The sequence below is a fragment of the Urocitellus parryii genome, chromosome 7, assembly GCF_045843805.1.
Source record: "Urocitellus parryii isolate mUroPar1 chromosome 7, mUroPar1.hap1, whole genome shotgun sequence".
Lineage (NCBI taxonomy): Eukaryota > Metazoa > Chordata > Mammalia > Rodentia > Sciuridae > Urocitellus > Urocitellus parryii.
In genome coordinates this window covers 9371292-9397344 of record NC_135537.1, presented here as the reverse complement: position 1 = coordinate 9397344, position 26053 = coordinate 9371292, and the positions used below count along the sequence as shown (strand labels likewise).

Here is a 26053-nt window from a genome sequence, read left to right as displayed (position 1 = left end):
ATGGCTTTGATGGCATCTCAGGTTCCAGGTTGTAAAAGTGAAAATAGCTTTGAGAAGAGACCAAGGGGGCATACTGCTTCAATAGCAAGGCCACACCGTGGTGACCGTCTCCTTGGGCACTCAGAGGCTGCAGCCACGGTCCCAAGAGGCTTAGCTACTGCTGGAGATGGGGGCAAGCTTTGGCATCAACCATGAGGGGCTGGTTCTTCAGGAACACAGAATGCCGGAGTTGGGGATTCATGGAGGCTTCCACTGAGACTTCAAAGTGAAGTGTGGGAGGCCAGGCAAAGCACACAGACTCAGAGCCCCTGAAGGCTGCCTCCTTAAAAGTGTCCTTGTCAGGTCTTTTAGCCACAGCAGTGGAAAAGCTGACTAAAATACCCCCCACTCCCCCCCCCCCCAATACCAGTGCTTGGGGATGCATATCTGCTGACAAGGAGCCTGTCCTGATCCTCTCGGTACAGACTGCACACACAGACTGAATATCACAGTGCCCTCACAAAAGTATACAATTACTAAGATGTGTTAATTAAAAAGGAAAGTAAAATTTAACTGATTGTCTTTTATTAAAAAAAAAGTTGAAAAATTTTAAAAAGGAATATGTATCATGTAAAAATCAAATGAAATTCTAGTGCCCAAAAAATTTTGTTGGAACACATATACAAAGAAACTACCACAACTCATAGGCTTAAAACAATATGCATGTATTTTCTTAGTCACGTAGGTCAGAAGTCTGACATGGGTCTCCCTGGGCTAAAGTCAAGGTTCTAGGATGGCCTTCTTTGTGGAGGTTCTAGGGCTCAACTGCTTCCTGAACCTTTCCAGCTTCTAGAGGCCACCCACCTTCCCTGGCTTGGGACCCCTTCCATCTTCAAAGCAGCAGTGCACATAAAAAGTCAAGTCTGCCTCACGCTGCATCTCTCTGGCTCTGGCTCTCCTGCCTCCCCTCTTTCACTGATAAGGGACCTGTGGTTACACTGGGCCTACTGCATCCTCCAGGGCACTCTCCCTATTGTCAGGTCATCTGGTAGTATCTGCCACCTGAATTTCCCCTGGACACATAAGATTTCCTATTCACAGGCTCTGGGTATTAGGACAGGTCCATCTTGAAGGCCCACAACTTTGCCTACCATGCATCCCCCGGGCACCTGCCCCTGGAGGTTGCTGATGAGAGGATTTGCCACTGAAGCTGCAGGATTCCCCTGCAGCCTGAGAGGAAAGGCTAAACTGGGTGGGCCTTGATTGCCCAGCGACTGGACCACCCACAAGACCACCTACTTCCACAGGAGATGTTATTTGGGGTAATTAAACATCTTAAATTTTAAAATCCATCTTACATATTCCATTACCTGTAGCCACAACAACCTAACTAAGTCAAGTCAGGAAAAAAAGATGGGTTGGTTGGAGGCTTCCCAGAGAACTACTATCCTGAATGGGACAACTCATAGCAAAAAATAATCTCAGGGCAAAGGGCACTTTGCATGAGAAGAAGGAGAAGAAACAAGAATGGAAATAGAAAAACACAAAACCTTCTGATACTAGCAAATGAAAGCATGGATCATAAAACCACTTTTGCTAACTTTCAACTATATTAGACTTAGTAATATAATGACAAAAACTCCCCTCAGGAACTGGCAGTAAGACTAAGGTGCTGGAAATAAGTTTTCTATTTAACATTATTATGGGGTCTTTCCCTATGTGATAAGGCACGAAAAATAAAAGGGAACATGATTGGGAAGGAAGAAAGGGATCATCTTCATGGGTATATAGAAAATCTAAAAGAACCCTCACATGAATTAATGAAATAGTAAGAGAGATAAGTTATTGGATACTAAATCAAACATAAAATTGAATTACATAGTGCTGATGACCACACAAAATTTTGACCAAAATAAATATAATTGAATTTATATTTTCAGTGGTTTTTAAAACAGTCAGTTTGATGTTGTGTGTATTTTATCATATAATAAACAAAGCAATAAAGAAATAAAATTATGAGTCTACATACTAGCAACATGCAATAAATAAAATAAAATGTATTTATACCAGTATCAAAAATATCATACACCACCAGGTGCAGTGGGGCATGCCTATAATCCCAATGGCTTGGAAGGCTGAGGCAGGAGGATTGTGAGTTCAAAGCCAACCTCAGCAATAGCAAGGCACTAAGCAATGCAGTGAGACCTTGTCTCTAAATAGAATTCAATCCCTGGTTACCCTGGCAAAAAAAAAAAAAAAAAAAAAAAAAAAAAATCACACATCTAAAAATTAATAAAACATGGGTACCCTTATAAAAAATTATAAAATTTTAGAGTGACATCAAATACAAATTAGAAAAAGACAGATACTAATATTATAAAATTTTTCACCCTAAATTGATCTATGCCTCCAATTCAAAATAAATCCCTATACATGTGTATGAGGGAGTGAGTGTGCATGTGGTATGCTCTGGATGTGGTTTGTCCCCTCACCTGTCACAGGCTGGTTGGGAGTCTGGTTTCAGTGTGGCTCTGTGGGAGCTTAAGGAACCTAGGGGAGGTCCTTAGGTGACGAGGGCATGCTGCACACAGACTGGAATGCGGGTCTTCCAGTGCAGAAATGGTCTTAAAAGCCCGAATCTGAGGTCTGATTCTCTCTGGCTTCCTGTGTGGGAATGTGGTTCTTCCTCACACATGTGCCTACCTCACGATGTGGCACAGCCAGGAGGGTTCTTGCCAGAGCAGAGCCGATGCCAGCATCGTGACCTTAAGTCTTTAAAACCATGAACTAAATACAGTGTGTAAAGTTATCTTGCTTCAGTTTTCTCATTGTAGTAATGCAAAATAGACAACGTAATTCATGTGTGAAACTCGGCAAGTTGATTCTAAAATTTCTGTGGAAGTGCAAAGGGCCAAGAATAGCCAACTTGCTCTTGAAGAATAAAGGAAGAAGATGTTTCTCACCATTTACACAGACTTATTATAAAGCTGTGGAATTTAAGGAAGTGGAATAGAGAGAGAACAATCAGACCAACCCACACATGAATGCTAGATCTTTGACACAGATAGCCTTGGTGACCAGTACAGAGGGATAAATTTTAACAAGAAACAATGAGACAGGAAGGTGTCCATACTGGAAAAAGTAAGAGGACATACTTTAAGCAAAAATGAGTTCTTGACAGATCATACATAAACATGAAAGGCAAAACCACAAGGCCTTACAACACAAGGAACCATCTTTTTGACCTCAAGGAGGGGCAGGACTTCTACAAGAAGACAAAGTACCAATCATGAAAATGTTAAAATTTTGATTACTCTAGAATAAAGATCTTCTTGTTCACCAAAAGATGCCATGTTGAGAATAAGTGGGCAGCCCAAGTCTCACGTCCTGGTCCTGCCATTCTCCAACTGCATGATCTTGGGCAAGTTCGCCCTCCCTGAACCTCACTAATTATGTACTAGCATTGCTATTTTGAAGATCAAAGACAATGAGACGATGTGTAGCACCAGGTAACACAGCGTCACCACTCAATAGATACCTGAAGTTTTGTGGAGTTGCATCTGTTCCCTGGCATTAAAGTGACATGGGACCACAAGAGTTCTCTAGAAGTCACCCTCCAGTTTTGACGAGCAGAACCCTGCCCCATGGGTCCTTTCCACCCACTCTACCTCCACAGCTGGAAACAGGCCACTCCAGTAGGAGAAGGTCAAGGCCTCTTGCGGCCCCCTCTGCACCTGCATACAGGCTTCACAGGCAGCCGTTTGGTTAATGGCGATGCCCAGCCAGACATGATGGGCACAACACAGTGAAAAGGTGCACAAAGAAGCTGGGAGCAGTGGTGCACGCCTGTAATCCCAGCACCTCGGGAGGCTGAAGCAGGAGCATCGCGAGTTCAAAGCCAGCCTTAGCAACAGTGAGGCACTAAGCAACTCAGTGAAACCCTGTCTCTAAAGAAATAAAATACAAAATAGGGTCAGGGATGTGGCTCAGTGGTTGAGTGCCCTTGAGTTCAATCCCCAGTACCAAGGGAAAAAAAAAGTGCAACAAGATTGTGCAACGTTTAGGGAGTCCCACAAACAACCTTCACAGAGATGTTTTATGTATGGTTATGAGGGAAGCACTCCTCAGTAATGAAAATGAAAAAGAAAGACTCTGCAAATATTCAACCATATACAACTGTGCTAAGATACCTCCAACCCTCAAGTGTAATCACGGTAATGATAGTTTTCCTGGGGTCTGAAAACCAGCTCCAAACTGTTTGCAATGATTTGGCTTCCCATCCCTGTGATTCCTCACAAATTAGATTCAGACTCTTTACATGTGTCAAGGGTGCTGGGGGTTAATTGCCACTGTGAATATTCATAATAGCCATGATACCCTGGAATCTTGTATCTGCAATGGAAATCACTAAGTTGGGAAATATGAGTGATTCCCGTGGTTAAAAACAGCAACCCACTTTTCAGTAGGAATTCAATTCCATACCTGTCGTTCAAATAAATCCCATGTTTAAAAATCTCTACAACAGTTCAACTTCAACAGTTGTCTTTGAATATACAAGTGTCTAATTTATTATGCAAAACATAAATATAGCTCTTGTTCAGGTATTTTTATGATGGTAGTTCTAGCATATACATTTGTGTCACAAAGATAGTTTGCCTTGGTTCAAAATAGATTTTACCATCTGGATGGGAAGAGTCTGAAAATCCCAAGAATAGGAGAGCTGGAAGAGCAGGGACCTCTTTCTAAAGGAGAACTGAGAAACGGGAGAGCCGTGCGTGAGATGCTTTGCAGGCTGCCATGTTCCAGGGAGGTTGGCATTGCTCTCGAGTGTTCCGGGAGGCAGAGCCAGGATCCCCACTTAGGAATCCAAGGGAGGCAGAGAGGCTTTCTAACTCTGGGGAACACTAAGGATGTAGAATATTCTCAAGAGAGAGGGAGAATCCAGCTGGGAGATGAGTTGAAGCCCAGGCCAAAGATGACCTACAGCGGGGAGATGGACAGGAGGGTGGTCACGGGGACTGTATACCACGCAGTCCTCAGAGTCATGAAGTCTCAGGTGACAAGTGGATCATAAAAGAGAGGCAGTGGGAGCAGCAGTACCAGCAGGGGTCCTGAGAGTCGCCTCAGTCGGTCATGGCTACATGACCCCAGGGTGCTGGTGATTTCTCTCTCCCTCAGCTTCCCCTCCGTACAGCAAAGGTAAAGCCTGTGAGTTAAATGTGTTGATGTGGGGAGTGCACCCAGAAAAGTGCCTGGCCCAGAGCTGTGTCCAGTCAATGCCCGCAGTCTTGGGTTTTTAGGGTTCACAAGCCCAACAAATCCAGAGTGTAAGGACTTGGGGACAAACATGAGCATTCATGGTATGAATTGTTTTTAAACTTTAAATAATTGTATCACCTTAGGAGCTGCATTTTAACCAACAAATGACAATGAAGAATGCCACATAATAACACTAGGGACGGCCAGGGAAGTGGTACCTTTCCTTGGTTTGCTCTCTGGGGCTGTTCGAGGTGGCTTTCACAGGCTTGGATGTTCGTCCTCTGATTACTTCTTCTACCTAAAATAAAAGCACAACACGTAACAAGTGATGAGTTACTCCCTGGTGTACCTTCAAAAATATATATTTATTTTTTTAAAAAGATGCTAAAAGCTTCTCATTCTTTTTTACATATCCCACATTAAAGCCTTTATACAAAGTCTAGAGAGGATCACATCACAAATTGGATGTGTTCACCACAGCCACACAGCCATAAGCTAGCCAACTATTGCCAAAGCCAAGAATGGGATTTGGTGAATTAGCTTAATAAACATTATCTGGGAGCCAACAGCATGCTACCACTTGAGAGTCTTGGGGACACTGAGGTACCTGGATGCTGCCCACACAGTGCCCCCAGGGAAGAGTGCTGCAGCGTGGGAAGCCCCTTAACAGGAAGCTGGACTCCCCATCGTCCTGGCTCCCTGGACCTGGTCTCTGGTAAAATGATGAGGGAATTTTTGTGGTCTCAAAGGTCCCTTCTGGGTCTAAAAATGTCTGTACTTCAACTGCTTCTTTTAAACTAAATAAGTTCAGTGCTAAGCACCTGGAGCCCTCAATAGTAAAAGTGATTGATTCCATTCAGCTAACACCCCACCCACATTACTCAGAACCAGGCTGCTCCCCAAGAAACCCATCAGATACCCGAGTGTGGACGGGGAGAGAATCTGCTAGTACTTATCAGACATGCTAGGCACACGCCTCCAACACTAGGTACACTATGTGTCTTATTTACACACACACACAGCCCTGCTGATCTCCCAGAAACACTCCTGAAAGATCTTCTATCTCAAGGGCAGACAGAAGAAATTTTAAAACCGTCTTCTCATGTTGCCTGGATCCAGCAACCAAGATAAGGGCTTTTTCCTTGTCCAAGGAGAGTGACCTGATTCCTCTTTGCAAGGGAAGGACTCACTCACTGGCCATATCTCCCTGGCACATGAAGGCGGAGGCCACCTGCCATCCTTTCTCTGCTCTGCCCGTCTTGGAGTAGCACACACTGGTGGTCTAGGTCCATGCCACTGGCTAAGGGAGAGCACCAGGCTGGACTTGGGGGACCTCTCACCACCTGCTCCATCTGCTGCCTGAGGCATGCTGGACTCAGCAGTCTGCCTGTGGGGTGGGAGTGGTTAGCCCTGGTCTAGCCTCAACCCCAAGCCTATCTTAGCTGGGCTCTGCATCAAATTAACACACAGGATAATTTGCTTCTCATTTGAAGGACTTTTGGTTTTGTTCCTCTAGTCAGTGCCCCAGTAAGCTTAGCCCATGCCTTGTCATGTGTATGCTTCAATAAATGAATGGACGAGAAAACCAAGGAATGAATCATGGTCTGGGGACCGCAGCACAAACTTGTGGACCGAGGGCTCCTGCGAATACCTGCTAGGGATGGCATCCTTCTCCTGTGTCGCCCCCCACCCCGGGTGGGGCAAGAACCAGACTTTTACAGAGTGCATTTGTCTAGTCTCTAACATGTTGTATAAAAAGGCAACAGGTGCATGTACGTGTGATTTAGTTCAGCTCCCTTACCCAGGAGACCACGGATGTCTTTCTCTCTCCAAAGGCCGTGCTGGAGGGAAGATCTGCTTGAGCTCCACCTTTCAATCTAGGCCTTGAACACCCAACAGGGGATGAACACTGCCCACAGCTTCACAGGGGGTTTGTGTGACAGCCAGGGACAGCCTGCTGAGACCCCCAGGAAGAAAAATCAATGGGTCCTACCAGGGGCATGGATTTCAAGCCTGGGAGAGCTTTGGGAGCACTGTAAGAGTCCCAGTCTGCATGAAAGACACTCGTAGGAGACTGGGTGTGGGGGAATCAGTGACTCAAGCCACCAGAGCAACGTGCACTGAACACTTACTGCAGGTGACACACGGGAAGACCACCCCACTGAGCAGGGTTTTATGATCAAACACGAGTGGCTTGGGAGTCGGCTAATTCTAAAATGTTTCATTTGCTCTACTTCACAATATAAGCAAAGTACATACGCACACTGTCATAATTTGTATCATTTTCCATTTGGGGGGAGGGGTGCTAATGTGGCGGGGTAGATATATTGACACTATTTCAATATAAAAACAACTAAATATCTTCCATATCTTCAACGAGTGGAATGAATGAATACAAATACTTCCTCATCTCCTGACCCATCCTTAAGAAAATGGAAATGCTTTTCAGTTGCTCTAGATGCCATTTATGGTTTACTAAACCATATTAATAACATTTGTAGATGAAAATGAAAACAGAATTAAGGAGAAAGAGCAGAAGGCGAGTCCCCTCCATTTCAGGGGAGGAGGGTGTGGCCCCTGGGGATGAACAGCTGGGGCAGGCACCTGCCAGCAGCCTCAGGGGAGGCCACACGCCACGTGGGACAGCAGAGAATGTGACAAAACTTTTTGCTATTCTTTTTTATTCCAATATTTCCTGATATTCCAATATTTCTGATCAAGATGTCCCGTGCCATGCAGCTCAACAACGGTCACTGGTGGCTGCTGAGCCTCTGAAATGTGAGAAACTCAAGTTACAATTTTGTGGAATTTTAATGCATTTCCACTTGCATTCACCTAGCCAGAGAGACACATGCTTAGAGTGAGCCCCAGACCTACGTGTGCTGACCGTCGGATGGACTCTCCGAGTCTCCTTCAGGCCTCAGGACAATGTCTGTGTCTCCCCTCACTCATCTGTGGAGGGACCACAGAGTCCTTTCAGTTCCGGAACTCCTGCTCCTCCTTCCTTGTCACACCTGGACCTGGAACTCCCATGTGAGAGTGAGAACCTGAAGCCCACTGGAGCCTCTCTGACGGAGGCGGGAGAACACGCACACGAGCAACTCCCAGGATCTGTGTCAGCCGTGGAGCTCAGGAGGGCTGCCCGGCCTGTGGCCTGCGCTGGCTTCCCCCCCTTGCCAGAGCTTGATCTCTGGGCACTCCTCAATATTTCGCATACTCATTTCCATCTCAGAAGCTGCTTCCCAGGGTGCAGTGACATGTTTTTTACCTCTTAATACTTTACTTTAAACAAGGTCAGTGTTGGTTAAAATTCATTAAAATATCAGTTTGGGGGAAAAAAGCTCTTGGAACCCCAATTACAAGTTTTATATTGTCTCACATTGTAAGTAAATGCACCGGTAAGAATGGGAGCGCATGCATAATTAGAGTCTTAAAACACCCCATTTCTAACACTGTTATTTGTCACATCATAAGCACAGACAAAGATTCTCTGTGTTTATGGAAATGCAAATAGAGTCACAAATTTGGAACTTTTCTTCACAGGGAATTTGCTGTGCACCAGAATCTAAATGTGTTTCTTATTTTTAAAAGATATTTTCAGCACATTTAGTTTCAAGGATTCTTTTAAGTTGAAAAGTTAGAGAATTAAAGAATCAGCAATAAGAAAAAATACGAACATTGACAATCATATTAACACTGAAATACTTCGTAACACCAACACTCACGTGACCCACAGGTAAAACTCTCCTGACGTCATCGGAGGACTGCGCTCGGAGCCCCTGCCATTAGGTTCCCCACCATCCTGCAGTCCTGGGATGCTCTTTCTCTAGGAAGCGATGCTCATTCACATCAAACCATGCCTTATTCATCTGTGCTAAATGTATTTAGGGATGACTAATGGGAAAGTTGTAAGGACCAAAATATGTCCAATAAATTAGATAATGTGAGTCTAATGGTTTCCTGAACCCACAGAGAGAAATATAATCAACTACTTGAAAATTCAATTGTGGGATAGGCACAAAGGTACATATTAACATTTTAATGATGTTTCATGATTTTAACTTTGAAAGAGTCATGCAGTGGGAAGTTAGGAGTGAACAGGGAGGCAGTGATAGAGTTCACTTTGCTCCAGAATGCAAAAGCCTCAGGTTCTTCTGCCAGCAGACTCCCAGCCTTTGCTTGCATTGTGCCCTGGGCTGAGGTCTCATTACCTCCAGAGAAATCAAGCTGCACTCAGATAATCATAGTGTCTTTAATAAAATGCACATGCTGTGTTTTCAACTATCAAAGTTGCTCACATCAAGAAATGCAGACTGTGTGAGCTGTGTAGCAGATGTCAGGGCAAGACTTGGCTCTTAATCATTATTTTTTAGATTGAATCACAGACATTGCCAATATATGACCATTTTTGACCCTGAAAGAATGAACTCATATAATTGAACTTAACAGTTAATAATATGAAGTTAAATAAGAATGACAAGAATCACCCCCTGATTAGGTTAAGACTTGTTGTTACTTGTGAAGTAGAAGAATGAATGGATGAGGAAAATGGAATAAAATCAGAGATATTTTCTGAGAAAAAAATATAAAACAACCAACTTTTTAAACTTATCGGTGAATTTAGTCTGCTTCTTAAATAACAATATTCATGAAAATCATATACATTTCTCTTTCTCTAGGAGATTTCACTTTCTCTCATAATTTTAACTATTACCCCATTTAAATCTGCTCAATGAAATATTTTCTGAGCACCTATCAGGTGCCAAGCATAGCACTAAGGGATAGGCATGCAAAGGTAGATTGCAAAATTATCCATGACCATCTCATGAGGAAGAAAAATATATAAACAATTAAAATACCCTGAAGCCCATGAAGTTGAGGGATGTACACCCAGAGGTCTAAGCCCAGGGAAGGGGATGGGGAGCAGGATTAAAGCATCAAAGGAGGCTGAGGTGTGGTAAACATTTAAATTCCAGAAGATGGAGGCCAGGTAGGGGGTAGAGAGTGTTCTGGGGAGGGAGAGAAAAACACCTGCACAAAGATAGGAAAATAAATGAGCACAAAAACTAGCACAGGATGTTAGGCAGAGAACAGCGGGGCTGGGCCACAGTCGGATCTGCAGAGCCTCCCTGGGTGCTTAGAGCTGCCACGCGAGGGGCAGGGACCTTAGTGACATCGTTGCTCATCTCAGCTCAAGAGTAATGCTTTAATCTCACTCCTTATTTTCCTTAGGCAAGGTATGTGATGTTCACAAAAATACCAAGTCCCATGGAGTGACAGCTTTGAAATAAGTGTCCTCTTTTCTCACTAGATAAAAATATACTTTTTTCTTTTTATGTGACTCTACTCATGTTTCTGCCCCCACCCCACCCCACTCTGAAAATACCGAGGATGTACAATCCTGTTGCAAAACTGTTGCTAACTGTGAGTGCTGGCCTTCGCACTGCAGCTAAGAATATTCGCATTTGCATTGCTGGCTAATCATGCTGCTCTGTTGGGCCTCATCCTGCCTGAAGATAATGTCCCGATTTCTTAGCTGACCACTGTCTCACACAAGGTAGGTTCTGGACTCTGCATTCAAGTCCACTTAGAGCTCATACATCCTTTAAAGGGTGAAATACAGTTGGTTACCCACAATTGTCCCAGAGTGGAGGAATGTGGAAGTTAATATGAATTTAAATGCATACTTTTCTTAAAATAATATGACATTAATCGTTTCACCCTCTTCAGTCTAGACCTCTGCAGTATTTTCATGAGGATGTGAAGTGATGCCCCAACTCACAACACGGGTACCAAGCCTGTTAGCGTCTACTCTTGCCCTGTTTTTGCTCTGCTCTGTATCCCAGGGAGATGAAACCTGGAACCCTGCAGACTTCATTATCCTGCTCCCCGGGACATCTGGCTTCTGGCTGGGCCTGGCCTCTGGCAGCACTGAAGGAGGGGGAGAGTCAGCTCCAGGAGTTTTGCCCACAACCCCTGTCTGCTTGAGCAATTTCTCCAGCCGTAGGGGAGTCTCCCTGTGGCTCCAGACCCTGCTCAAGATGGCTGTGGATGTTATGATTTCTTCCAGGTGACTCTAGGGCCTGGTTTCTGCCAATACCATCTCCCCTCTCTGTCCCAGAAGTGGTGGTGGCCTCTGGCTATTACAAATTGTCTACCTCCTGGGTTTCCCAGACTCCCTGTCACTTGTCTAATATCTTCCCTTGGTTATTATTCCTGCATATTAAAAAAAATTCCTCTAGAAATCCTATATACTTTCTAATATTCAAGTAGGTCCTGATTTTTCATTAAATGCTTACTGATTGCCTCTGGCTCTCAAACCTTGAGGTATTTGATAAAACACAGACTTTCACATCTTCTCATTAAAATCTGCAGAGAGTGGCCAGAAAGTCTTGTATCTTCATAAGTTCTGAGTGGTTCTTAGGATCAGGCAAGTTTTGAAATTGGTCCTGGCTGACCCCACAGCTTCTTGTTTGTTTGGTTTTGGTTTTGCCGGGCTAGGGATCAAACCTGGAGTTCTGTGCATGCCTAGGGATCAAACCTGGAGTTCTGTGCATGCCTAGAGATCAAACCTGGAGTTCTGTGCATGCCGGGCAAGAACACTATCACTGAGCAGCATCCCCAGCCCCAGGCTTCTCTGGATGCAATTCATTTATAGAACATACTTATGGGATGTCTGCAGAGTCCCAGAATTGCTCTAGGAACTGGGATGCTTTGGTGAACCTGAATAACATGGTCACTGCATTGATGAAATATTTTACATTGACATTCAGGATTGTATCCTTCAAGCTCTCCTAGTGAGAGATAATTGCATAATACCTTGTTTTATGTGCATACCATTCTGTAAGGGATGCATTTTTGGATATTTAAGTTGTTTCCAATTTCTCATAATTATACCATGGTGTCTATCTATACACATAGATTTGTCTTGTTTATTTATTTCCTTTGAAAAGAGTACAAAATTAAGTCATAATATATATTTTATATATTTTAAGGCTTGGTATATTTTGATATTTTTTTCCAAAAAGATTTAATTTTTTTCTCCAACAGTTTATGAGAGTACTATTTCATTGTACTCTCACTAGTACTGAATTTTTAAAAATGTTTTTGATAGAAAATTGGCAGAAGTGTTTGCTTCTAGAAAGAGTAAGATGGTTGAGGAATTGGAATGGAAGGGGAGTCTGCCATGCCCTGTAAACTGCTTAATAGTTCTGAATTTTGTTTTAGAAACACATATTATCTATGTGTTTCTAAAACAAAGCAGGAAATAAGAAGCAGGGTAGAGTTTTGAATGTTTGATGTTCTGATGAACCAATATACATTTTATTGTAAAACAGAAATATTTCTCATGTCTTCTATGTTTCTTTTGTAATAATTTCCTATTTTTTTAGGATTTTAGTAGTTCTCTGAAGAGGTAATTTATACATAATAGTATCTCTTATTTGGTTACGTGTGTGTGTGTGTGTTTCTTACAGTGGCCCATATCAAAATGCTTGATATACTGTATATACTGTATATCAACTTCTTTATTTGTTCATGATCTGTTTTTCCTCCACTAAAATGTAAACACCACCAGAGAGAAATACCTGTGCTGGGCACGTAATAGACCCTCAGCAATGTAAATCAATAACAAATAATTATTGAATGGTAGTTTTTAAATATAGCTTTTATATATTAATCAAAACCATTGCTTTTGTGTAATTTTTGGCAATGTTTCATGTTTTTGAAAAATCTTGCTTCTTTGTAGAAAATGAAAGTAGATATTTAATTTTAAAAAAATAATTTTCAAGTATTAAATCCATATGGAATTTATGGTATAAAATAAGTTGACAGACTTAATATTTTTCAAATAGAAAACATCCCCTAATTTTCTTGTAAAATATACTTTTTTTCTTTCTTTCTTTCTTTCTTTCTTTTTTTTTTTTACTTACCCACTCAACTTAAATCAACAGGCTTTGGGTTTCTGTTTGTTTGTTTTGTGTTGTTTTGATGACCTTCCACTTGCTACTGACCCAGTTCTTGTCTCAGGAGCTCATGGTTTACTGGAGGGGAAAACACACTGTAATGGTCTGGATCTGGAATATCCCCGAAGGCTCCCCTGTTTAGAGTCCTCCCCTCAGTGCAGCAACACGCAGAGGTGGAGGCTGAGGAAGTAATAGGATCCTGAGGGCTTTGGCCTCATCAGTGGATGAACTCATTGGTGAGGCCCTGGGTTCAACCCTCAGCACCACATAAAAATAAATAAAAATAAAGATATTTTTTTAAAAAAAGAATAGAGAGTCTCTACAATTTATACTCCAAAATGTCCAGAGCATAGTAAATATTACTAGATATATGAAGAAACAGGAAAGTGTTTCTGACTTCACATTTTAAAAAAACAGAAATGGATCATAAAGTTATCCAAATGTTGGAATTAGAGGATGAGTAAAAATATCAGGAATCTTACTAGACAAGTAGTGGTTTTATTTTAAACAGAGAAATTCTGTAACTGAAAAGCATAATAGCTGAAATAAATTCAGTGAATAGAACTAACAGCATGAAGAGATGGCCAAAAATTGTTTTAAAATTGTCAGTAAATTGAAGACAATTTTATACAAATTATTCAATCTGAATAACAGAAGGAGAAAAATGATTAGAAATGCAAACCATCTGTGCCTGGTGGCCAATGTCAAGCTACAAGTAGGGGCATGGGCACCTAGCATTTTTAATTTTTTATTGAACTGTATTTCTCCAGGTGATTCTCAGACTTAAGTGCTTATGCATATACACGGCTAGAGTCTCAAAGGAGGAAAGAGACCAGGCAAAATAATATTGAAAGAAATAATGGTCCCAAACTCCCCAAACTTGTTTAAATACGTATGCATAATTGTCCAAGACACGGAGAACCCAAGCTGTATAAAAGCAAATGGAATATAGATTAAAACAAACGATAAAGGGAAAAAAATCTTAAAAGCAGGCACAGAGAAATGATATATTAAATGTAAGGACAAAAATATGAATTATTGATTTCCTCTCTTTGGGAACAATGGAACAACATCTATAAAATGATGAACAACAGAGAAGAAAGCCTGCCCATGAACTATCAACCCTGACCACAGAAAACCCCCTTCAGTCATGAAGGCGCATTACGTCTGGCCATGAGACAGGGACCCTGGACTTGACCTCTGCCACAGACTCCTAAAACACTGAGCCTGTGTGCATGAAACAGCTCTCTTCAGACAGTAGATACCAGGGAGGCAGAAGGGGAATACAGGGAGTGAAACAGTGATAAGTGAATTTTTAAAAAATGAGAAATTCTACACAACTTATAATGATTACCACTTCTAGTAAAAATTACTGTCTCTAGTAACTGAGAATATTTGATAATGTCAATATACAAAATAACTTTTATTTCCATATACTCCTAGTAATTGAAAAACTAAAATTAATAAGGTAATTTCATCTATAATGCTGACCCAAAACTCGAAAATAAAAACCATAAAGTAGGAAATATTTTAACAAAAGCTATGCATGGCTTCTACAGTTGAAAGCACACACTGCTGTCAAGAGATACACTTCAAAGCACTTAACTTAGAGAAACTCCAAGACCACAGGCTGGCAGACTTACTAATATTAAGATGTTAATCGTCCCCAGGTTGACCAACAAATGTAACGCTGTTCTAATTTTCATCTCAACAAAGTTTTTGTATGAAAATTGATGAATATTGCTTCTTAAAACTTTATAAAAATACAAGGAATAACCAAGACGATGGTTTAAAAAGTTGAAAGAAATATATTTTCTAAGCTTCATTATAAAACTACGAAGTCAACATAGAGTAGCATTGTCGTGAGGATAATATATTAATGGCACAAAAATACAAAGCCTAAAAGTAGACCCTCGTTTATATGGCCATTAATTAATTAATTTATTTGTTTATTAATTTATTTATTTTTACAAAAGTGCCAAAGCACTTCAAGGAGGAAGGTAAAGCCTTTGATGTTTGACTTGCATATCCATGTGGGGAACTGCTTCATGTCATACATAAAAATCAATTTGAAATTGATCACAGATCTATATATTCACTAATTTTACATTTTTAATTTCCCAAATAACTTACAATTACATTTTTTATATCTTTTGTGGTTTAATACCAGATTAAGATAGCATTTTTATTGTATCAATTTTATCTGTTGGCCTTCTCTGTATTTTATAATCTACATTTTTTTCTAATGACTATTAGATGTAATTCTAAAATCTTTTCCTTTGGAAATGAAAATAAGGTTTTCAGAGTATTTTGTTTATTTAAGCTTTTGAAGTTACTGAGTTTTATAAGAAGGTATTCGACCTCCTGGTAAGGGTTATAAGATATTAAAAACTATTAATTATATTATTCAAATAGTGATCATATTTTTGTTGATCACATATATTTAAGTAAGATATTGTCCATAAATCTTCCAATAGAGTGATTCTGTTGACATTTCCTTGTGTTTCTAAGATCTTATGCTTTACACACAAATAATGAGCTACCCACTGAATTAAAGGCAGTTGGATCTTTATTTTATATTATTTCTGTAACAACAGAATGATTCTCATGGTTTTATTTGATGCTTTTTTTGCTTTAAATTATATCGTCTGATAATGCTTTTTACATAAATACTGTAATTTTGCTTGTATTCACCTGTGCAGCTTTATCTATTCTTTTCTTTATCCATTTCTTGTGTGCTTATAAGCTGGGTGGCATATTGATTCTTTTAATCTTTATCTGTTACTTTCCTACAGATTTTCAGATTTTTATATTTCCTTCCTCATGTTTTTCATACCATATAAATGTATTAACTTTTGTTTGCATTTAATTTGTGCAGTACTTTGTAAATTATACATTTTTATTCGAATCTACTCAATTTCCTTGAAAATATTTAACTATCAATGTAAATAAACTGCAATGTATATAGGTGGGGGTTATGAACGTTGAAGTGTTTTTGTTTATTCTCCTTATCCATAATTTTCCTGTTTTCAATGTTTTAATCTGAGTTTTATAAATCATATAATTTTGCCATTTCAACCCTGGAAAACAATAACATTTTTTTATCTTCAATGAAACTTTATTCAATGCAGTTAGCAAAAAGCATTGCTAAGAGCTGTTTATGCAAGCATTTTTAATAACTATTTACATACAACCATTGAAATACTTTAGAGAGAGAAGAGAGAATCTCAGCAGTAGACACTGGGCAAGCAATAGCACAGAGACTGAGAAAGAACAATCCCCCACTAAGTCTTCAGTTCAAGGCAATCAGGCAGGCAGGGCTCCCAGTTCCCAGCTCACTCCACCAGAGGCTAGATCAGTGGAAGTCTACCTTCTCCTTTCTATTCTAGGAACTTGGTATAGGTGCTTAACACACAGTAGGTGCTCATGCACACTTCTGGAATGAATGAATGAATGAATGGCAACAGACTAGAGCTAAGAGAAGAGACCTGGAGATGCCTCTTCCTGTCTGTCTATACATGGAGAAGTGGAAACTCTGCAGGTTGAAACTCTGTATAGGCATGGTCTTGCTGGTGCTGGGTCTAATGGAGGGAAAGGAATTGGGGAGCCGTAACAGATGCCAGAAGTCATGGCCATGATACTAGTGACTGAGCCACATCGTAATTTAAAGTCTAAGCAGCAGGGAAAAGACTTGACAAGAGTCTAAACCTACTTGAAACTGGGATTTGGACACTGGGGCAAGGGCAAATCTGGGTCTGCAGAGGGTGACAGCATGTGCTCAACGAGGAGGGGACAGGAAGGAGGACCTGAGGGACGCAGACTGTGTTTTTGCTCTTCTACTTTAATTCACACAAACATTTATCTATACTAGGTGCTTAATAAATCTTAGTTTAATTTAATAAATATTTAATTTGATTAATTAATGATTCATTAGTTGCCTGAAGGTTTTCCAAATTTTACAAAGTGTTCTACTACTGTGTTTTAGCATCTTACTCCGTGACAACCCAAACATGCTAACGATTCCCCTATAATTTATTCATGAGCATAGCATACCTTTTCACAATTATCATTTTGCTTAAGTATACACATTGACATCTTCACCTATGCCTTGTAAGTAACTTCTAAAAACTCCTCAACATTCTTTCTTTATAAAACTTCCAGACTGACTATGTTCTTTAGATATCAACCTGGTTTGACATAAGGCTTGGGGGTTGGGAAGAGTTGAATCAGACTATATTAATAGTGCTCAGTAACGAGGCCAGCCATACAGTTGAAATAGACTACCATTTCCAACAACCCTTACAGCAACTTCAGAATCATTTGCTCACTTGGAAATTGTTCATCTTATTACATATTTCTAGTGTTGATATTAGTTAATTATCCATAAAACTGGTGTGAAACAGGTAAATATGCAAAGTTCTGACTCCTGGAAAGGTAATTAGTAATAGAAAAATCTTAGAATTAATAAGATCTTGCATTAAAGGGGACATTCAAATTAATTGTTGATATTTTGATTTTAGATTTCACTATTTCTTGACTGCATTCTGATTGACCATATTAAGAAAAGCACATGGGCTTGGGATATATCTCAGTAGTAGAATGTTTGCCTAGCAGGCTCAAGGCCCTGGATTCAATCCCTAATTTTGCAAAAAAAAAGAATAAAGAATAACACACAATTCACTGAATCTATTAAAAACAGCTTATTTAAAGAAAACATGATATTTATTTTACATTTTACGAAAGTCATTAATCTACAATATCAGAAAACATGTAAATTACCACTAGCATATTATTTTAAAATGTTTTTACAAATATAGTGCTGAGGATTGAACCCAGTGTCTCACACGTGCTAGGTGAGCGCTCCACCACTGAGCCCAACCCCAGCCCTATTTTAAAATCTTTGAACTGTTAAAGATACCTGTGTTAGTCAAATATTTTTGAAGTATATTCTATCTCAAATAAATGAATAATTTCAGCAAAGAAAATTTAAATTTTGATAAAACTTATCAGAAAAATATGAAGAATAAGAGCTCTGCTTACCAAGTTTTCTGAGGAAAATTTTAAAGGGTATTACTACTGGATATTCATATGAAAAATCACTATTGATAGTTACATTAGATATTTCTGTGATTTGGGGGGGAAAAGTAGGGAAAAAAAGTAGAACAAATTTAACTCTCACTGGGCTCCTTCACAATTCTCTTATACTTGTGAAGTGTGATCTAGCCTTCCACACCCACCTGCCCAAAGCTGAAAATGAACTTGTACTAAGCTAGACAAACATCAAGAATAAAAATGATGTTTAAAAAGGAAATATCCTTTTACCACCTTGCTAGGGCGCCTCGTTGGGAACCAGCCTCCACTGCTTTACGAATCCCACCCTTATTCCCATCCTGCGTTTGCTCCCGAGCGTTCATGAAGGCCTCTGCCAAGGGCCAGGCGATTTCCTGAGCATTTGGTGCTGACCCTTTGTCCTCAGGAGCTTACATTCGGGGAGGAAGCAGGTAGAGCAGTGGGTGGACAGAAAACAGGTGTTCAGCACACAGCACTCCAGGGCTATGAAGGAAGGGGGCTGTGGGCAGAGGGGCGGGTGACAGCACTAAGCAGGCCTTAGGAAACCCTACTGAGAAGGTGAGACGCAGCGAAGGCTTGGAGGAGGCGAGGGACAAGCTTCCTGCAGCGAGAGTGGAGAGGCCCCTGAAGACCAGCAGCCATCAAGGACGCAGACCAGGAGGAGGGGCAAAGGGACTGCAGGAGCCAGTGATGCTGCCAGGTGCCAGGTCCCTGGGACACTGCTGGGGACTGGCTTGTCCCTGGAGGTAACAGGAAGCTCTCAGAGCACCCGGGCAGAGGGAGACAAGGACATGGTCTTACTTCTGCCCAGAGGTCCCCAGCTGGGTGTTGGGAATACACTGCAGCAGGCAGGGGAGGAAAGGGGCACCCTCAGGAGGAAGAAGCCGAAGTCACAGGGCAGGCAGATGGTGGCACCACAAGGGCGGTGGCCAGAGCCGGCCAGGTTTAGGATCTACTCTGAGACAGAAGCAAGAGGGTTTGCTGCGGGTTCTCTGTGGGGAGTGCGAGAGGGAGTCAAGGGGGTCTTCAGGCTCCATCTCTGGGGTCCTCGGCTTCCCCAGACCTGGCCGCAGAGCGCTTGTTTCCCACTGTTCTGAGAAATGTGGGCCAGCCAGGCCCTGTCCCTGGTCCTATCACCTGTCTGCTCCCCCTGGGAAAGGCTGCCACTCGGGGAAGGTGGGACTGCGTCCTTCCTTCCACACGTCTCCTCTCTCCCCAGGCTCCGTTCATGGGCGCGTCCCCTCTCCTCCAAGACTACGTGCAAAGGCAGACAATAAAACCTGCTCTAGAAGCTGTTATAATCATGTCAAAATGGGATTCTATTTTATAACCAAGAGGAACCGATAAAAAATAAGATTTAAAAACCTGCTCTATTGGTTGTGCTTATAGGGACTCCTCTGCTCTTGTTGTTGTTGTGTTTTCTGTCTACATGGGAGATTTCTTAAATTTCCCTTGGAGATGATCTTATAAGAGAAACAAAGTGGACAAAGGAGAAATAAAATGTCACTTAGAGTTCTCTAAAAATACTGTTAAAATTGCACCTAAGAAAAAGGTCAAGTGGCTACAAAGGTATTTTTCTTGGCAACAGGGATCAGTCGCATCTTCCCTAGAAGTCAGTAATAGTGACTCTCCACTTTGCATCTTAGAAAAAATAAGTCAAAGAGAAATGGCACTTTCCTCTGAGGCAGAGAAATCCTGGGATAGAGCTGGTGAGCAGCAGGCCCTGCCTTACAGGCAGCAGGTGCATGTGGACAGTCCAGGACTGGGTACTTGACCTTCAACTAACATCTTGTCTTAGTTGCATTTCTGTTGCTATCGCAGAATACTTGAGACTGGGTGATGTATGAAGTGAAGAGGTTTATTTGGGCTGATGGTTCTGGAGACTGGGAAGACCAAGAACAGGAACCTGTATCTGAAGATGGCCCCATACTGTCTCCTAATTTTGGAAGTTCAGGGCAGAGAGGGCCCCCGAGAGGAAGGAGCCACAGTGGCTGACCCATTCCTGTGAGAACAGTCCATTCAGTAATCCATTCATGAGGGCACCTCCCACAAGCCCCACCTCCCACAGTGCCACATGGAGGAGCTGAGGTTCCAACTACACCGACTTTGGGGAAACACACTCAAGCCATAGCAATGTGATGTGTCCTAAAGCTTAGAGACAGATGCCACCGAGGACTGGGAGTGTGGATCTCAATAGCTCACAGAGGGGCAGGGTCAGGGCCAGCTGAGGCAGTTGAAAGGGCACATTGGAGAGACACTGTCAGTCAGCCCAATCTTGAGGAGAAGCTGGGAGACTTTAGCGAGAGAAAGCAGGAGGAGGGTGAGAGAGGAGCAGGAGGAGCTGTGGAATCATCTTTGTGAGCTCATCCACCAGGGAAAGAGTGACCAAAGTCAGAGCCACACTCAGCTGCCCCTCCTGGTGCCTGTGCAGCTGGGCCTGAGGGTGAGAAAACATCGCTTGCAGCGGTAGGAAACAGGGTGTAGCTAGCTCCCGCACCACCCCGGAGAAGATCCCAACGTGTTGGGGATGGTTTTGTGCCACAGGAGCAGTGTCCCCCCCCTCTGCAGCTAAGTGACCATGGCCTGAGCTTCTCCTACAACAGCGGAGCACTCCCACTAGGTAGCAACGTGAGGAGCCATCCGGCTGCCATCCAGGCATACTCCAGCCTCACTGCTCAGCAGGACGGCCGAGGATCAGGGACCCTGGGATAGAAAACCAGCCAGGGCCCTCTCCTGCCGTCTTGTCAGCACCCAGAGTAAGGGGGGCGAGGCGCAGCTCTCTGGGCACAGGGTCCAGACGTGACAGAGGAGGGCTGGGCATTCTCAGAGGCCTGAGTCGGCCTTTTCCTCCTCCTTTCCTGCGTTTAGAAGAATGGCCTGTCACTAACCCCGACAGGAAGGTGGGAAGAAGGGACCAAGCCTGCTCTAGGAGGCAGCTTCGCAGTTCTGCACAGGCGAAGAGACCAGCGACGGAGACAGCGCGTGGGGCCTTCTCAGCCGGGATCTGGGCTGGGATCGCCTCCTCTACCATTCCTTCTTAGACCACAGACAGACCCAGAGGGTGCAGAAGGGAGTTAAACAGAGGAAGCTCATGAATCCACTTTAAGATGCGGCCATTCCCCGGAGCTCACCACGTCCTGCCCTGTCTGTAGCCAGAGGACCCCCTTCTCCCTCGTCCCTGGGAGCCTCACCTGGCCATGTGAGGCCTGTGAGTTCCTAGCGCTCCCAGACTGACCCCTCTGAGAATCCAGGCCATCTGTGCAGGGAAGGCGTTCCTGGTGGGATCGGATTCACCTGGCAGCTGAGGCCTGGCCTTCACTGTATCTAATACAGTTTTAGTCCAGTTGACATGTTCATTTAAATTCCAGGAAACCCAGAGAAGAGGAGCATCAACCTACCAACCCACAGGAGGCCCAGGGTTTTGAAAAAGGACTTCCAGGAAACTCGATACAGTCTCCTCCACTGGCAACGACAGGTAACTGGGCAGGTATCCTAAGGGATCATGGAAAAAAGGGCAAGTTTCATTACATCTTGGCCCTGGACAATTTTGTAAATGGGGGAGAGAATCTCAAAGATGAAGGAAGAACAGTGACACTCATGAAGGCTCCCAAACACTCCCTTGTTTTAAAGTAGAAATTTAAAAACCAAGCTCTGAAGGCAGAGAGCTCTGTATGATATTGAACTACTGTTTTAGTTAGCTTTTTTGCTGCTGTGATTAAAGGACTTAATCGGGACAATTGTTTCAGAGGTCTCAACCCATAGACAGCAGACTCCATTCCTCGGAGCTCGAGGTGAGGCTGAGCATCACGGCAGGAGAGTGTGGCAGAGGGAAGCAGCTCAAGGATGGTCAGGAAGCAGGGAGTCTCCCCTCTATAGACACACCCCAGTGCCCCCCCTCCTCCAGCCACACTCTACACTTAGTTACCACTCAGTTCATCCCACCAGGGGATTACATAACTGATTGGGTTAAGACTCTTGCAACCCAATCATTTCTCCTCTGAACCTTCTTGAATTGTCTCACATGTGAGCTTTTGGCGGACACCTCACATCCAAACCATTAATGGTGCAAAAGTCACCTGGTGGTGATAATATTATGTGGCATTATGTTCATTTGGATACATGCCTTATGCTATAAAGCAGCATAATGCTTTAATGTATTCTGCAAATGGGAATATTAGCAACACCTACTCCACAGAAGTTCAAAGCATTCAGTCGTGTGTGGCACATAGTAAATTTTAAATAAATGCTAGCTATGTTGTCAGTCTTAACTGGTATGAGAAAAAGGCTGAGAGATTAAGTAATCTCTCTAATACTACATTTATTAGACTTTCGACAGAAGAAACCTTGTGACACCCCCCCACATTACATTTTTAATGATATAATACTACCTTCTTTTGTTTGTTTTTGATACTGGGGATTGAACCCTAGGGCACTTTACCATGTTCTTTTTCCTATTGTTTTTTTCTGAGTCAGGGTCTTGTTCAGTTGCTGAGAATAGCATCGATGTTGGGATGCTGGTGCCTCAGCCCCTTGAGTAACGGGGGTTATAGACAGGCGCCACTGCACCTGGCAATATTACATATTTATTAACTCGTGATCCTGGGGAGAATCATACTGATATAAGCTCAATAAGCCTTCATTTATTTTTATCAAAAAATAAATATAATAAACATCCCTAGGTTGTACAGTTTATTGCAAGGATTAAGTTGTATAAACTGCTTAGCAGAGAGCATTAAACATATTTGCTAAAGGGTAGTAACTGTGCATGTATTTTATCTCTGAATATGTGGTAAAGTTCTTCAGGGAGGGGGACAAGACTATTTTACTTTTCAACTCTCAAAAGCATAGCACACTATCTCAGTTTGTGCAGTGGGTACATATGCACAAATCCTAGCTAACTTCCAGTGGGTTTATCAAGATGAGCTACACAGTAAGTCAAAGAGTACTAATTAATTTATTTCAAATGAGCATCCAGCACACAAAGATAAACTAGGCACACACAAAGATGTGAGTGGAAGCAGTAGAAACAGAGGCAAGTCTAAATAATCTAGGTAGCCATTATGGGTTTCAACCTTATTTCTGCCTCCTTTTCCCTTTCTTCTTCATATGGAACTAATTATATTAAACATGTGTTAGACCTTCTCACTGTATTCCACATGTTTTTAGTGTTTCTGCTAAAATTTTATTTCTCTTCACTTTATAGTATATTCTGTTTTCTGATTTATTGGTGCTTTTCTCAGGATTGTCAAATCTTCTATTGAATTCACTCATTAAAATGAAATTTCTCCTATTTTTTCATTTAGTTGCTTTTTAAATATACTGTATTACTTTTATAGTTTCTAATTTCTTATGAAACATTTTGACCTTTCAATGTCCTCTAGCAAAATTCCAATTACAATACTTTGCCTTGGTGGCTGGAGCCTCTTTCTGGGAACAGTCATCTGTCAACCGATGAATGGATAAAGAAAGTGGGGTATGTGTATACACAATGGAGTTTCACTGATCTACAAAGAAAAATTAAATCACAGCATTTCTGGTAAATGGATGGAACTGTATGTCAACTAAGTGAAAAAAGTCAGAAAGTCAAGGATTGAATGTTTTCTTTCATATGTGGAAACTTGAGAAAAAGAAAGGACTTGAAAAATGTGGGGAGATCTCATGAAAATAGAAAGGAGATCAGCTCAGTAGAGGGAGGGAATCACGGCGGGGAGGGGAGGGAGAAAAGTGGGGAAAAGTGAAATGACATTGATCAAGTTCCGCTGCGTCCAGACAGGAGTCACCTAGTGGATCTCACCTTTGTGAGTATCTACAGAACAATCACGTTGACAAACCAGAAGTGACAGAAGGAAGAGCAGTGGAGCAAAGAAAGGGAACAGGGAAGAGAGGAGAAAGAGAAGGGGACGTACTGGGGACCGAAACGCAAATGACATGCCACGCGTGTGTGATTATGTCAAAACAAATCCAGACCATGCACAACTGGAACAAATGAACAAAAACATGAACTTTCTCTAAACCGAGGGATGGAGTAATGGTGTAAAACAGTATAAAAGGCCAAGGGTAGTGACTGTGGATGTATTTTATCTCTGAATATGTGGCAAAATTCTTCAGGGAGGGGGACAAGACTATTTTACTTTCAACTCTATTTTACTTTTTTTTTTTTACAAGACTATTTCACTTTTCAAGGAAGAGCATGAGGGATGGCATAGCATTTGATCATGGGAACAGGACTGGGGCCTCAGATGTTTCAAGGGAGGAGAAGAGTTAGGGAGTTTTACAGATTTTAGAGAAGAACTGAAACAGCAGATAAAAATGTCTGCTTTAAGAGTGTTGCAAAAAAAATTAGATTAGGGCAATAAATAGAAGGGGATGTTTTTATGTTGTTCTGTTTGGGTTTTTAGAGGGGCCATATTTCAGCATGTTTTCTAATATAAGATCCAGAGAGGAAAAATGCAGTGAAGCAGTAGAGAGGAGAGAATTCCCAAATAGAAAAAAGTCCCCCTTAAAGGCAAGCTGCAGTAGGATCCACAGCCATCTGGGGCGTGGACAGATCACAGAGAGTGGGCTCACGGGCTCAGGGAGAAGAGATGGGTGAGCGGAGAGACGGGCAGGTGGCAGCCATGATGCTGGGAGTCCACGGGCATCATCTTTGGGCACTTCCACTTTTTTCCATGGGGGGAGTTTTAGGAATGAGATGAACATGGGAAATAAAAGACCAGAGCATGAAGGGGACAGGGGAGCCTGTGAAGTGACCAGCACTACAGACGCATGTGGCAGCCAGCTGGGTTATCTAAGGAGAGAGAGAGTACTCCGTGAACCGTGTCCAAGTGACAGGGAGAAGGAGTCCCAGGCTGTTCTCTGCAGTGTGGTCTGTTTGTTTCACTGACCTTAATATGTGACCTTCACCTTCTGTGCTTGGCATAAACAGCATCAAGCAAGATGCTCAGCAGCTGAAGCTGCAAATACATTTTGCTGTTCAGTTCAGACAGCCACTTCCTTAATCTCAGTTAATTATTCTGAAGGAACACCCAAAGGAAATCATGAAGCATATTCTTAGAGTGTTCCTGTAACTTGTCAATTGAGAATCAGATGGGAGTTTAATTTAATGACTCGATGCAAGCGAGCAGACCCCTCAGTGAATGCAAAATTTCAGTTAAATCTTGTTAAGTTGGACTGTGGTGAGATCATATGCCAAATATTCCAAGCTGATGATCAGATTGTTTGTGTGCATATAACTCAGTCCGACTACACGTCTGAAAAATAGGCTGAAGGGCAAACATAAATTCTCAGAAAATAGGAAGGGAAATAATCCCACTCAAAATAGGAGCTAAAAACATAGGCATGGAATCTATGGACGAACTCTAGAAAAGGTGCAGCAGCTATAGAAAGAAAAGAGCTAAAACAAACAACTGAGAAGCGTCATAATGGAGAAGCGCTAATGGAGAGTGCAATACTGGGGTCCAGTTTTGATAATGGGACTGCACCAGTCATTCCCACTATGATCCACAAATTCAGTGAAGTCTCAGTGACCACTATGGATGGGCTTGGATGTGGTTTGTCCCAGCCAAAACCCACAAGTGTGGGCTCCAATGTAAAGATCCTGAAAGGCCGTGGCGCCTTGATGAGGTGGTGTCTGGTGGGAAGCAAGTGTGGGTCTCCTGCAGTGAATGTGTTCCCAGGACCCAAGAGCAGGCTGTTACAGAAGAGCTGACCTGGCCCTCCCTAATTCCTTGCTTCCTCTCTTGCCACATGACCCCACCCCATGACCTCCTAGTCCCACCATA

At 42.3% G+C, this 26053-nt stretch overlaps 1 protein-coding gene across 3 annotated transcripts in view; it reads right to left on the bottom strand.

Annotated features, from left to right (window-relative positions):
- Nucleotides 1-26053, bottom strand: part of Dnaaf11 (dynein axonemal assembly factor 11) — an 83182-nt gene that overhangs the window by 2792 nt on the left and 54337 nt on the right. For 2 of the 3 annotated variants that reach the window (XM_077801087.1, XM_077801088.1), the window contains one exon: nt 5457-5536. In XM_077801087.1, the coding sequence (XP_077657213.1) occupies nt 5457-5536 (80 nt within the window). The remainder of the gene's footprint in view (nt 1-5456; nt 5537-26053) is intronic. The other variant, XM_026407753.2, reaches the window with a different exon arrangement.